Source organism: Conger conger, chromosome 14 (genome assembly GCF_963514075.1).
Source record: "Conger conger chromosome 14, fConCon1.1, whole genome shotgun sequence".
Lineage (NCBI taxonomy): Eukaryota > Metazoa > Chordata > Actinopteri > Anguilliformes > Congridae > Conger > Conger conger.
The window spans coordinates 8,499,665-8,514,390 of NC_083773.1; the positions used below are offsets into that span (position 1 = coordinate 8,499,665).

General features: G+C 45.9%; 1 protein-coding gene across 1 annotated transcript; it reads left to right on the forward strand.

Annotated features, from left to right (window-relative positions):
* Positions 1-6,399: 6,399 nt before the first annotated feature.
* On the forward strand, positions 6,400-10,555 carry LOC133110180 (kinesin-like protein KIF3B). Its single transcript, XM_061220086.1, has 5 exons — positions 6,400-7,911; positions 8,195-8,296; positions 8,421-8,543; positions 9,567-9,662; positions 10,476-10,555. The coding sequence occupies exons 1-5, from the start codon at positions 6,451-6,453 to the stop codon at positions 10,488-10,490; spliced, it is 1,797 nt and encodes a 598-aa protein (XP_061076070.1). The 5' UTR covers positions 6,400-6,450; the 3' UTR covers positions 10,491-10,555.
* The last annotated feature ends 4,171 nt before the right edge of the window (positions 10,556-14,726 follow it).

Consider the following 14,726-nt stretch of genomic DNA (forward strand, 5'->3'; position numbering starts at 1 on the left):
TGTGACGTCAGACCACTTTCACAAACTTTTTTAGCTACCGTGGTTGCAATTTTTTTTTTACATGCCTGCCAATTGGCATTAAAATAATGATAATATATATGATCGTTGCATAAAGTAAAAATACTCTCAGCTTATGGTAAAAAAGAAAAATAATGGGCATACATGTAAATCCATATGAGAAGTGAGGTAAAATGCATAAATAATTATAATATACATTTATATATACATTTGTATCCGAAAACCTAACCATTGATCAATGTTTTTTATAGAATCTATTTCTAATGTTTCACCTAATACCCTTGCGTATTACTCTAAACCAAAAGGATGTTCGTTTGAAGTAAAAATATTTGACAAAAACAGTTCAATAATATGGTGTATGCATTTTAATAATATGATTATTAAATAAATAGTATAGGTACACATAGGCCTAACTGGTCCAATAGTTTATCGCTGATATAAAGCCTTTTTCTTTGCTGCTTTTTGATTGTTTGAATAAACTTTTTTTTTAGGCTAGGCTACATACAATATATCGTCCAATATCTGGTCTGTTTAGTTAACAAAATGTCTTTATTCGGTGAAAGAAATTAATTATGTTATTTATCATCCGTTGGACGGTCTTTAAAAATACGTCTAAATTGTTTTGAAGTTGGTTAAAAGTTCCATAATATATATAATTAGATTTATATATTTTAAACTTTAATACAGTATATCCTACGTTTATATGCAGCTGCTGTTTTATACTTTTCATTATGTATGTTGTGAGGGCATTTTTACCATTTCTTTTACCTAACTACAAGTGTGTTTAGGGTAATATTAAAAGCACAATTTCCAAATATATTGCACAAGAAATGGTAATAAGAAGCCCATATGTACAAATTCGTTAATTCGTTCATAATTTTAATTCTTAATTAAAATGATACATGCATATATAAATATATGTACATTTGAAAGCTGACTAAATAAACGAAATCATAATGAATACAATTTGTTAACATGTAAAAAAAACAAAACCATTTTTTTCAAAAACAAAGAAATTCAAGAAAGGTGGAAATATAGTAGGTAGGAATGGCATGACGTTCCAAGACGTTCAGCCCTGCACGAGATGGGAGAAGTGCATTGTTTAATTGGGATGTCACCAAAGGGTCCTGCGTGCGTTGCGCCCTGCTGGGATGGTTTCATCTTATGTTTTGGGGAGAAAGAATTACTTCCAGGTCACATCAACTCATTTCCTCACCCCCTCTCCACAGGCATTCTCGTCGCTGGTGTGAAGCAATGAGTGGGGGGTGGGTAGGAGCAGATAGGGTCTTCTATTGGCATCTGCGCTTGGCCAGTGGAGGTGAAAGAAAAACAATCATTCGGTTTGAAAATAATCAGGTTACTTAAAGCAAAAACACATTTCTCACCCATTGTATCTAAATTATTTACGTTTAATATTTCCTTTTTTTTGTTCATTTAGATTGTGTGTGTGTTTGTGTGTGTGCGCGCGCGGGTGCGTGTTTGTTTAAATGTGCAGACTTTGACTCTGGTTGTGGAATGCGTGATGCGTGAAGCCTGAGTTTGAAGCCGTTTTCTTTTGTTGCAAATAAAGTGGGAGAACTCCAGATGAAGTAAGAATATGCAATCCTCCACTTAACGTTTATTGTTTAAAAACAATCATTTACTTTATCGTTTTGAATTAAGATGTTGATTGTGAATAGCTATGTGTTGTGTTGATACTGTTCAACGTATTCTGAATGTGCTAATTTATTGAAGTTTTATTATTTTTCGATTTCCTTCAGCAGCATGTATAATCGGAAAGTGCAAATGTAACCAAAAAGAACGAGAATGAACGAAAGTTATTGATAGCTCACCGACTACTGTTCGCTAAAATAGTCTAAAATGAAAATAAGCACACCAAAATGTATTTGAAATCGTTAAGATGAAAGAAAGCAAAAACAACAATATAACAATGTTATACAATGTAACAAATACAACCATTTCAAGTATAGCACTGTTCATGTTACTAAAACTGTTTTGATCTTTTTGTTACACTGTAAAGGTGGAAACAGCTGATCTTCAGAGAGAAAATAAAATGTATAGTTCTGAATAAAAGATAAAATGCAATTTTGCAACTCATAAATTTTTTGAAAATATATATTTTTTCCCTTTGGGCACATGCATTTAAATTCAGGAATTGAATCTGCTTACATTTTTCTTTACAACTGGAAACATTTAAAATTTGCTATTGTTATTTTTCAAGGGGTTTCATGTCCTGCTTTACTACCCAAGAGCCAAAGCACAATAATAAAAAAATAAAGAAAAAAATATTTTCATTAAAAATGAATTCGACTGAAAGTTGTGCTAGCAGACAGCTTGATTCTTGCTGCGTTTTCTTGTCAACTGAAGAAGCGAACTTGAATGCCATGGAAATCAGACATGGTCATGGGAAAGCAGACATTACCTATGTTCTTACCGCTGCCTTACTCTGTGTGCCACGGGAGGACCCTCACACGAGCACCGAGTCTACACTTGGCTTCCCTCTTCCTGCTTTGAGCAGTTCACATGCTGTGTCACACACGTGGACAGTGGACATATCGTGTGAACGGCTCAAACTCCTTCAGACAGATTAGGTTTCCTTATCTTCCCCCTCCTCTCCTTTACTTGCCTCGTTTTGTTTCTGCTCCGCTGTCATGTGAGGTATGTTTTTTTTTATTTTTATGCTTTCCTGCCTGCTAAATAAATAAGTACAAGTTCATAATGTTTTATCTGGGCAGTCGTATGAAGTCCTGGAAAGGAAGAAATTGAAGGGAGACACTGTTCCAGGTTTATTTGGTCACCACCAACGAAGCATTATTGTTTCCCTCCAACTAGTGTCCGTTCACTTGACCAAGGCTCCATGGGTATGATTGCATTGGTTGAGTGTACTTGTTAAGGGCTTTAGGTTGTCTTTAAAGTTGGCTTACTCACATACTACATACTACATTACATTACTCATCAACCTGCTTATACAGCACCACCAGCCTTTCAATTATGCCTGACTAACTTTGTGGGGTTGGAGGAGGGGTTTAAAATGATTAATTATACAAAATTACAAATGTTTTTTTTTTTAAAGGTCTGCACTGAATAATGGCCATCAATGACGTATACTTCATAAATAATTGTTTTGTACTTTGTTAAACACCAATAGCAGTACCCAGTTCAGTTCATGTTCATGCTGTGTTTACTCCCACTGTTTTTAATGAGATGTTGCTGTTTTGTCCTGCAGGGCAGAAGCGGAGGGTCTGATCATTATCATTATTTGATCATTGACTGATCACATTATCAGGACTAGTTCCTTGGCAATATGGTACAGCTGGGCATTTACAGTTCAGCAGTTTGATTGGACAGCCATGCTGAGGGGCACCAATGGTGTGCCCCACCAAAGATACAGACCCACAGCTCCCAGGAAGCCTCTGCCCCCTCTCCCATCCCTAAATATTTAATTAACCCTTGTGTTGTCTTAAGGGTAAAAATGACCCTCCGCTATGTTTAATAGCAGAGAAAACCCCATAAAAAAAAAAAAAATTTCCAACTTGAAATTTGATGAGTGACAGGTTGTGATGAGTGACAGGTTGTTTCTTCATGCAAAAAAAAAAAGGTGGTTTAAAATTCAGTTAAGCTGCTTTATTTTAGGGGTTTAGTAAAGGCGGGTCATTTTTTACCCATAGGACAAGGGGAGTATACAGAATGTTAAGACTACACAAGGGTTAAATGTTTATGGAGCCTGTTTGGAGCTATTGTGACCAGTAGGTGGCAGTATTTAGCCCGGCAACCAATGTTAAAAAACAGAGGGAACAAAGCAATACAATACATTTCTTTACAATAGCTTACATTTACATGCTACATCCCAAAACAAACACAAAGTAAACTGGTTATACAGTCTTATATTAAAGCAGAACATTGCTGTATCTGACAGTTTCCTGGAAGCTTTTGTCTAACCTGTTAATTTGGACCCAAGACATGCCAGTTTGCTTTTTACCATGGTTATGCTAAATAAATGTATTTAGTCAACACACACTGTTGTTGAGCTGAACAACATAGATGAGTTGGAAACCTTTAAATTTATCATTGGTCCAGACCTGCAAACAGGCCAGCAAAATGTATTTGTGTTGCAAATATACAATTTATGTGTTACCCATGCAGAGTGACATGTTATGTTTTGAGTGTATGTATACCTGTTTTCAGAGTATTTGAATCACAAAAGTGTGTACATTAATGTGTAGCCTATGATGTCCTCATGTTAAGTAAACATAACGGGTAAGCAGGAAATAGCCTCGTGTAAATAATTATAGAAGTCAGACCCTGTCAAATATTAGCCTGTCATTTTCGTCAGTGTTATATGATTCAACTCTTGGATATAAGGTAACTACATTTTTATATCACGTTTAAATATATAGCATAGCTAATATATAAACATATATATAATAAATATGAATGGATATCGGCCTAGTTTGGAATGGAGGAGAGCAAAAGCCTATACTATCCAATCGTCTCTACTAACCGCAATCCCACGCGTTCCACTAGAGCAGTGTACTTTTTAATTATTCCATTTAAATGCATTATTCGAATTGAACGGTAGCTAACGTTAACGTTACATGTCGAAAAATTGCAAGACATCATGACCTAGCTATTATAAAAGTGAAGGGACGATGATTAATGCAGCCTATAATAAATTGAATGCCTTCCATTGCGTCCTCTGTGCTTGAATAACCTTCCGCGGAGGAGAAGTGTGGTTCTGTGATCGGTTCCCATCGCGAAGCTTCTCCCTGTGGTCCAGCAGCCGCTGCATCCGGGACAACGCGGGATGCTGAATGCAAGATTGAAGCGAGTAATGGCTGACGGAGCCGGGGAGGAGAACATTAGGTAAGATCACGTTTACCTGTGTGAAATTATTGGCGGTTAACGTACTTTCACACACTGTCCTTTCGCCGTGTGTGATTTTTCACTGATTGAAGAAGAAACCGAAGATTTTGCCAAATATTTTTTTGGGTGAAATTTGTTTTGCGGTTGCTAACGTTAGGCCGTCTAGCTATGCTTGGCTGCGGTGTGGGACCGTCCCGATTAATTTAACCGAATATTAATAAATTGCTGACATTAATTGCAACGTTAGCTAGTCAACACTGCTTGCCGGTCAGTTGAACTTATGCTTTTGCTGCGTTCTTAAAATTTGGCCTAACTATATTCAAATAAAAACATTTACATCGTATTTGGTGTGTTTACAGACAATGTTCTGATGAGAGCAAACTAGCTACATTCGTCTAACGTCAAATTCCTCTGTCTGTCTGTAATGTATGTGTTCGCTTTTATTTAGCCGACGTTACAGCGGTTTCTAGTACTAGCTACCTCACTCATTGCCAGCCTTAGCTAGTTAGTGACACAAAACAGCTTGTTTCTTTCCAGTGGTCCCCCGTGTCGGTTGTCGTGTCGGTCAACCAACATAACGTTTCATGTCAGTGATAACATTTTTGGATTGGCGGAATTTAAGAGATTTTAACCTGTCATTAGCTACGTAGCTAACGTTAGCCTATAGTTTATCTTGTCAAACAGCCAGATGACTGACATTTCTCCATCTCGGTGTTAAAAGCCAAGATGATAACAGTCTGCGTTGATGATGTTAGCTTGCTGGCTTTAAGGTTGGAGTTAATTAGAAAACGTGTTAGTGACTTTTTAATAGGGTGGCAATCCCTATCATAATAGCCAGCTATGACCTTGACAGTCGAGTTTATGTGCGATTCGATTGGATCTGAGTTGGTAAAAACACTCGCACATAGCGGCGGTGGTGTCATTTGGAGTGTGTGCATCGAAGTGTTTTGTGCTGAATATGCCTAGTTTGGGATGCCGTTTTGGTTTTATCTGGTTGAACGTTATTTTCTATTGCATTGAGAATTCATGGTATCTGGTCTAATTTCGTCATCCTGATTAATAATTCACACGAGTGCATGTTCAGCTTGTTTCGCATTAACGGTGGGCTACACTTTGCATATCAAGCCAAAAATGAAAGAAATACATAACTGACTTCATATCTGTTGCTAAGGCAATCTCAGTCGCATAATTTAAATGCACAACCAGTGTATCTAATTTGTATATAGTTTGAATACTCAACCAATCACATTATTGTGTCTTCGGAACTTGAACTCAGTTGGTGTCCTTGTCCAACTCTTTCTGTAATATAGTATAATTTTATAATGTATTTTGGAGTGCACAGAGGTCTTTGCACCACTACTCTCAGTTGATGATAACGTTGACAAACCTTTGTTTTTGTTTTTCTCCTGTGTGTAGGTTCTAATGCTGGAAAAACAACTCACCTAATACCCCCAAAAGTAAAAAAAAAAAAAAAAAAAGAAGAAATATATGTATAATTATAATAATAAATAAATAAAAACTTTCAGTTAACACAAATAAGTGAGCAGGCAGCGCCGTAGCCCCCTCATCATGTCGAAGGGCAGGTCCTTGGAGGCGGTGAAGGTGGTGGTCCGATGTCGGCCCATGAACGAGAAGGAGAAGGCGGCTAACTTCCAGCGGGTGGTGGCGGTGGACGTGAAGCTGGGCCAGGTGACGGTGAGGAACCCCCGGGGCGGCTCCGCTCACGAGCACCCCAAGGTGTTCACCTTCGACTCGGTCTACGACTGGGACTCCAAGCAGCTGGACCTGTACGACGAGAGCTTCCGGCCGCTGGTGGACTCCGTGCTCCTGGGCTTCAACGGCACCATCTTCGCCTACGGCCAGACGGGCACGGGCAAGACCTACACCATGGAGGGCGTGCGGCACGACGCGGAGAGGAGGGGCGTGATCCCCAACTCCTTCGAGCACGTCTTCACGCACATATCGCGCTCGCAGAACCAGCAGTACCTGGTCCGGGCCTCCTACCTGGAGATCTACCAGGAGGAGATCCGGGACCTGCTGTTCAGAGACCAGTCGCATCGCCTGGAGCTGAGGGAGCGGCCCGACACCGGCGTGTACGTCAAGGACCTGTCCTCCTTCGTCACCAAGAGCGTGGCCGAGATCGAGCAGGTGATGAACGTGGGCAACCAGAACCGCTCGGTCGGCGCGACCAACATGAACGAGCACAGCTCGCGGTCGCACGCCATCTTCGTCGTCACGGTGGAGTGCAGCGAGCTGGGCCCCGACCGGCAGAACCACATCCGGGTCGGCAAGCTCAACCTGGTGGACCTGGCGGGCAGCGAGCGGCAGAGCAAGACGGGCGTCCGGGGAGAACGCCTGAAGGAGGCCGCCAAGATCAACCTCTCGCTCTCCGCCCTGGGCAACGTCATCTCCGCCCTGGTGGACGGGAAGAGCACGCACGTGCCGTACCGCGACTCCAAGCTCACCCGGCTGCTGCAGGACTCGCTGGGCGGGAACGCCAGGACGGTGATGGTGGCCAACATCGGCCCCGCCTCGTACAACATGGAGGAGACGCTCACCACGCTACGCTACTCCAGCCGGGCCAAGAACATCCGCAACCGGCCGCGCGTCAACGAGGACCCCAAGGACGCGCTCCTGCGCGAGTTCCAGGAGGAGATCGCCAGGCTGAAGGAGCAGCTGGAGAGGAGGTCCGGGGGCAGGGGGGGGAGGAGGAGGAGGTGGAAGAGGGACTGGCAGAGCCTGGGGGACGGAGGAGGCGCGGAGCTGGAGGAGCTGGACGACGATGACGACGACGATGAGGATGAGGATGAGGATGAGGAGGTGGCGGAGGACAGCGTGGCAGGAGGAGGAGGAGGCGCGCAGTACTGGCAGGAGCAGCAGGAGCAGCTGGAGAGCGAGCGGAAGGCCATCATGGAGGACCGCAGCCTGGTGGTGGAGGAGAGGCGGAGGCTGCTGGGGCAGAAGGAGAGGAGGATAGAGCAGCTGCAGATGGAGCAGGAGGCTGGGGAGACGCTGGCGGCCAAAGTCAGGGTGAGCGGGGCCTCTCCTGCCCCAAACGGGACCTCTGTCAGCCTGCTGAGCTCTTAGTCTCCTTTTAGCACATCATACTTTCTTTGCAGACATTCTTTGTTTATTTCTCTTTGTAAATGTAACTATTTTACTGTTGACAGAAAATTGTAGTGTTGACAATAATGGTAGTAGTAGTAGTAGTCGTAGTAGTAGTAGTACTAGTAGTAGTAGTAGTAGTAGTAGTAGTAGTACCAGTAGTAGTATGTCCTTACTGTGGTATGGTCCTGCCCCCCTCTTCTCTCAGGCGATGGAGAGCAAGCTGCTCGTTGGGGGTAAGAACATTGTGGACCACACCAACGAGCAGCAGAAGATCCTGGAACAGAAGCGGCAGGAAATCGCTGAGCAGGTAGGGTCCGGTCACCAGTGCGGACATGGCATCACGCAGCCCAATGCTGTGAGCCCCAGGAGGCCTCAGCACGACCTCACGCTCTGTCTGTGCTGTGCTGTGGTGGCGTGTGGCGTCTGAGCAGAAACGCAGGGAGAGGGAGATGCAGCAGCAGGTGGAGAGCTGGGATGAGGAGACGCTGGAGCTGAAGGAGACGTACAGTTCTCTGCAGCAGGAGGTGGACATCAAGACCAAGAAGCTGAAAAAGGTGTGTGTGTGTGTGTGTGAGTGGGTGTGCGCGTTTGTGTGCGTGGATGCATGTGAGTGTGTACATGTGTGTGTGCGCACGTGTGCATGTGAGCGTGTGTACGTGTGTGTGTGTGTGTGTGTGTGTGTGCGCGTGCGCACGTGTGCATGTGAGCGCGTGTACGTGTGTGTGTGCGCGTGTGCGCATGTGAGTGGGTGTGCGCGTTTGTGCGCGTGTGTGCATGTGAGCGTGTGTACGTGTGTGTGTGTGTGCGCGTGCGCACGTGTGCATGTGAGCGCGTGTACGTGTGTGTGTGTGTGTGTGCGTGCGCGCGTGTGCATGTGAGCGCGTGTACGTGTGTGTGTGCGCGTGTGCGCATGTGAGTGGGTGTGCGCGTTTGTGCGCGTGGATGCATGTGAGTGTGTACATGTGTGTGTGCGCACGTGTGCATGTGAGCGTGTGTACGTGTGTGTGTGTGTGTGTGTGTGTGCGCGTGCGCGCGTGTGCATGTGAGTGCGTGTACGTGTGTGTGTGTGCTCGTGTGTGCATGTGAGTGGGTGCGCGCGTTTGTGCGCGTGGATGCATGTGAGTGTGTACATGTGTGTGTGCGCACGTGTGCATGTGAGCGTGTGTACGTGTGTGTGTGTGTGCGCGTGCGCACGTGTGCATGTGAGCGCGTGTACGTGTGTGTGTGCGTGCGCGCGTGTGCATGTGAGTGCGTGAACGTGTGTGTGTGTGCGCGTGTGTGCATGTGAGTGGGTGTGCGCGTTTGTGCGCGTGGATGCATGTGAGTGTGTACATGTGTGTGTGAGCATGTGTGCATGTGAGTGTGTGTACGTGCGCGTGTACGTGTGTACGAGTGTGTGTACGTGTGCGTGTGTACGTTGTTTGCTGCAGCCCAGGTGGTTCATGGTCTAATAGACAAACTCAGAAACAGATGCAAGTCTCTCTCCTGATGTTGATAGGAGGCGGACCCATGCTTAATGTGTCCCCGTCCATCTCACCACCCCTCCCCCTGTCTCTGTCCCCCTCCCTCCCCCTCAGCTGTTTGGGAAGCTGCAGGCAGTGAAGGGGGATATCTGTGATATCCAGGAGGAGCATATCAAACAGAGGCAGGACCTGGAGCAGTCGCAGAACGAGGTGACCCGGGACTTGAAGCTCAAGTATGAACTCGGAGACCTTAACCTGCCCCCTATTCCCTGCTGCCCTGCCCCCTCTCCCCCTCCAGGCCCAGAGACCAGGCCCCAACAGCAGTGCCCCACAGAGATTTATGAATGTATTTAAAATATAGCACTAGCCTCTAACCTCATTCCCCGGACTGCATTGTCTTTGTTTTCTCCAGGAGAAAGCAGGTCAGATCTGGTGGAGAATTGCCGTGTTATGAGTGTAGTTATAACGGACACGTCTAGGGACAGAAAGGCTGGTGTTCTGCTGGCCTCCATCCTGCCAGCACCTAGCATTACTAACGATTAATTATTAATAAGTACTAATTATTTCCTTGCCAATTCATTACCTCAAAATGACCCCCCCCCCGACTAATGTAATAATTAGGCTGGAATCATTTTCTCTAAATCGCCATTATTTCACAAATGTTCCTACATCGTCTGTAGTAACACAAGTACTGAGATGGGAATGCTTCAATGAAGGAAGTAAATGGGAGCTCTATTTAACGTTGCTTCTAACGTTAAAAGTTAGGTTTCATGGGAGAGATGTTTTGTCACTGATACGCTATAATAATGCCAAATGTTTAATAATAATTATTATAATAATGATAATTAATAATAATGATGGTATGTCATATGCATGTCAGGTACATATTTTTTGTCGCCACTTCCAAAAACAAACTGAACTGGGCCCTGAGGGGGAGTCAGTCAAGTCACTGGTGAATGAGTCAGACATAATGACTGTGTGCGTGCTTGTGTGTGTGAATGAACAGTTCATGTCCTCTTCCAGGCAGCTGATCATTGAGAACTTCATCCCCATGGAGGTGAAGAATAAACTGGCCAACAGGGCTTTCTTCGACGAGGAGGAGCTGAAATGGAAACTGAGATCCTGCGCCCGGATCAAGGAGTAAGACTGCCTGCACCCTGCCCTCCACCATCACTGCCCTGCACCCTACCCTCCACCATCACTGCCTGCACCCTGCCCTCCACCATCATTGCCTGCACCCTGCCCTCCACCATCACTGCCTGCACCCTGCCCTCCACCATCATTGCCTGCACCCTACCCTCCACCATCACTGCCTGCGCCCTACCCTCCACCTTCACTGCCCAGCACCCTACCCTCCACCATCACTGCCTGCACCCTGCCCTCCACCATCATTGCCTGCACCCTGCCCTCCACCATCACTGCCTGCGCCCTACCCTCCACCATCACTGCCCTGCATCCTACCCTCCACCTTCACTGCCTGCACCCTGCCCTCCACCTTCACTGCCCAGCACCCTACCCTCCACCATCACTGCCTGCACCCTACCCCCCACCTTCACTGCCTACACCCTACCCTCCACCTTCACTGCCCAGCACCCTACCCCCCACCATCACTGCCAGCACCCTACCCCCCACCTTCACTGCCTACACCCTACCCTCCACCTTCACTGCCCAGCACCCTACCCCCCACCTTCACTGCCTACACCCTACCCTCCACCTTCACTGCCTGGGCCCTACCCCCCACCATCACTGCCCAACACCCTACCCCCCACCTTCACTGCCCAACACCCTACCCCTCACCTTCACTGCCCAACACCCTACCCCCCACCTTCACTGCCCAGCGCCCTACCCCCCACCTTCACTGCCCAACACCCTACCCCCCACCTTCACTGCCCAACACCCTACCCCCCACCTTCACTGCCCAACACCCTACCCCCCACCTTCACTTTATCTGTCTGGGTACAGCTGTGGGTGGTGGGGGAGTGTAATTGGGGGGACGTTTTGTGGTGTGGTGGGGGTGGGCAGTGTTGGGGCAGGCATGTCAGGTGTAGGGCTGGGTTGGGGGTTATGGGTGGGGCTATAGGCTATAGGTTAAAGCATGTGGCAAATGTAAAGGTGCTTGATTGATCAGCAGGAGTAGCTGGATGCTGGATAAAGCTAAATGATCAGCTGAATGATTGTGATGTCATGTAAAGTGATGTAATGTGTCACCTGCATTTGGTTGATCAAGTAGAAAAAGACAGTTGAATAAACTACAACTGCACATTTTCTGTAAAAATGTGTTTTGTAAAGGCTTTACTCCGTAAATAAGTTACATCACTGTGTAAATGTGATCGGAGTCAGTGTAAATGTATTTAAAATTATATAAAAGCTGTCATTTATATTTGTCAGTATGTGTACTTGTGTATTAGAACTAACGGTAAGGTCTGAATGTAGCACATATTTTGGTAGTTCTGAGGACAATCGATTAGTTTAAAAACCCGGTCTGAATCTGCGAGTCTACACTGTTGGTCTGTGTGGCGTTCCGTACCACACTCATAACCCTGTCTGTGTGACGTCCGTGCTGGGGTAGTTTGCTGGTGTAGTTTGCTGGGGTAGTTTGCTGGGGTAGTTCTCTCCATCTCTCTCTGTCTCTGTGTACCGCAGGGCCCAGCAGATGATGGCACGTCCGGTGTCTGCCGTTGGCTACAGGAGACCCCTGTCCCAACATGCCCGCACAGCCATGAGGCTGCGGCCAGATGCCAGATACAGGGTGGAGTACATCTCTTATTACACCTGCACACTGTTCCCAAAATACCTTCAAACACGGTCCAATGCATTCGTCTCCTGTGGACTCTCTCTCTCAATTTAAATTTTTTTAATTAATTCGCTTTATTTCTCTCTCCCCCTCTCCCTCCCTCTCCCTCCTCTCTCTCCCTCTCCCCCTCCATCTTTCTCTCTCCTTCTCTCTCCCTCTCCCTCTATCTCTCTGTCTCTCCCTCCCTCCCTCTCTCTCTCCCTCTCTCCCTCTCTCTCTTGTCTTCACTGCCTCCAGGCTGATAACATCCTCCAGGTGCAGCAGGACATGCCCTGCAGGATTACCCATGAGCACCAGGGGCCGGCCATAGCGGCGAGCGTGGCTGCCGCGCTGGGGGGGGCCCTGCGGGACGATGATGACATCGTGGTCGACGCCTCGGATTTCCTCTGCGGCAGCCCCGTCCCGTGTGACCCCGCCCCCCGCAGTCCCGCCCCCGTGCCCTGTAGCCCCGCCCCCAGTGTTTCTGCAGGCAGCAGGATTCCAAAGCCCAGGTAAGACTCCTCCCCCCTTGGTACGGTATTGGGCTGCCATTCAAATGGCTTATTTTCCACTTCCTTTCTCCCTGTTCCTTGCCTGATTTGGAAGTCAATCGTGGTCCACAATCCTAAAGGAAATTCCCACCCATTTACATTTAAGGTGCTGCTTCTCGGAGGTAGAAACCAGGAGCTTTGAGGTTCCTGAAGACATGAGCGCATCCTTTTTTTTTTTGAAAGAGTGACACAGAGGGAAATTGTACTTCCCTCTAGGGTGTTTCAGCTCACTTATCCCTGGTTATGGGTGTGCACTTTGCACTTTGTTGTACGTTGCTCTGGATAAGAGCGTCTGCCAAATGCCGTTAATGTAATGTAACATAATATAAATGATGGAGCTGTGGATCCACCTCTCCCCATCTGCTTGATGTGGCTTCAACCTCAAGTTTGAAGGAGCAAAGGACATTCCATTTTCCTAATCCACGTTTTCTCGGGTTCCCTCGTCTTCACCTCCCTTTCTCGCCATCTTGCCTGCCTCCCCGCTGGGTGGTGCTAGGAGCAAGGACAGGACACGAGGAAAGGAACAAGGAGATTACATTACATTACATTACATGTCATGTCATTTGGCTCACGCGTTTATCCAAAGCGACGTACAGTTGATTAGACTAAGCAGGAGACAGTCCTCCCTTGGAGCAATGCAGGGTTAAGGGCCTTGCTCAAGGGCCCAACGGCTGTGCGGATCTTATTGTGGCTACACCGGGGATCTAACCACCGACCTTGCGGGTCCCACTGGAAATGAGCCCTAGGGCCACACACATCATAATACTTACTTCCTGTTTCCTGCTCTTTCTATTCCCCAGCAGGCCCCGGACAGGGAAGACAGGAAGTGGCTCCACCGCCTTGCCACGCCCCTCCAGCTCAGGACCCCCCCACTACCCACAATGCCGTGGGCTTGTTCCCAAGTGACACCCCCCCAATACTCCCCTGGCTGCGCTGTCACTCGACAGAGAAGCACAAACTCAGCCAACCTTGCAATTGTAACCCCTCTCCCCCCCCCCCCCCCCCCCCCCCCCCCACATTGTACGTACTTCCACAAACTTACTGCTGCTGCCGTTACTACTGTGTAAATTTAAGAAAAAAATAACACTGGCAATCAACCTGTAAGTAAATTCAATAGGCTCTAACTAAATGATTATTTATTTATTTGCATTTTTTTCTTATTTGTTTTTCCTTGTTCAGACTTTCTGTATAAGCACTGTTTGTAGATACACTTTTGACTTGTTCACTGAACTAACAGTATTGTTTTTCTTATTTTGGATTTGTAAAAAACATTTTTGTGTACTTTGCACTGATACAATTTTTTATGGGAATTTTCTTTTTTTCCAAATTACAGGATTTAAAAAAAAAACCTTTGCAATGTATGACAGGAATCAATTATGGTTATACTCCGCAACTGAACGTCAGTGTGTTTCAGTTGTTTTTGTGTGAGGATCTGTGGGATTTCTAACATGAGTAAAATTGAAATATACATATTACCCTTACACACAGGTACTGTAAGGCTTTGGGGGAAAAGTAAGGATGGCTGAAATAGATGTAAATTATATAGTTACCCTAAAAGACTTGCCAAAACCCTTGTTAAAAGTTGCACCTTGCACAGCATGATCTGATGTAATGAAAATGTTTAATTATTTGAAAAAAGTATATTTATTATTGTCAAATTGAAAAGATGCCCACAGTATTTCTTTTCCATTTTACTTTTACTATGATTTTTGATGATTAAAGAATGGAATATCACTCGGTAATGAAGGTGATCGTTTTCTTTTGATCGTCCAAGATTAAATAAGAGAATGCGAGAACTCAGGAAAAGGCTAACACTTTTATGTAAGGCTTCAGTCCCTCAGTGGCCCCGACCATGGAAGAAGCGGGTTATGATGGATGGCTGCTTTATATAGGAGAAGCTTCTCTGTCCAGCTTCTCTGCAAAGAAATGGAGCTAATGTACTCTCTTTGT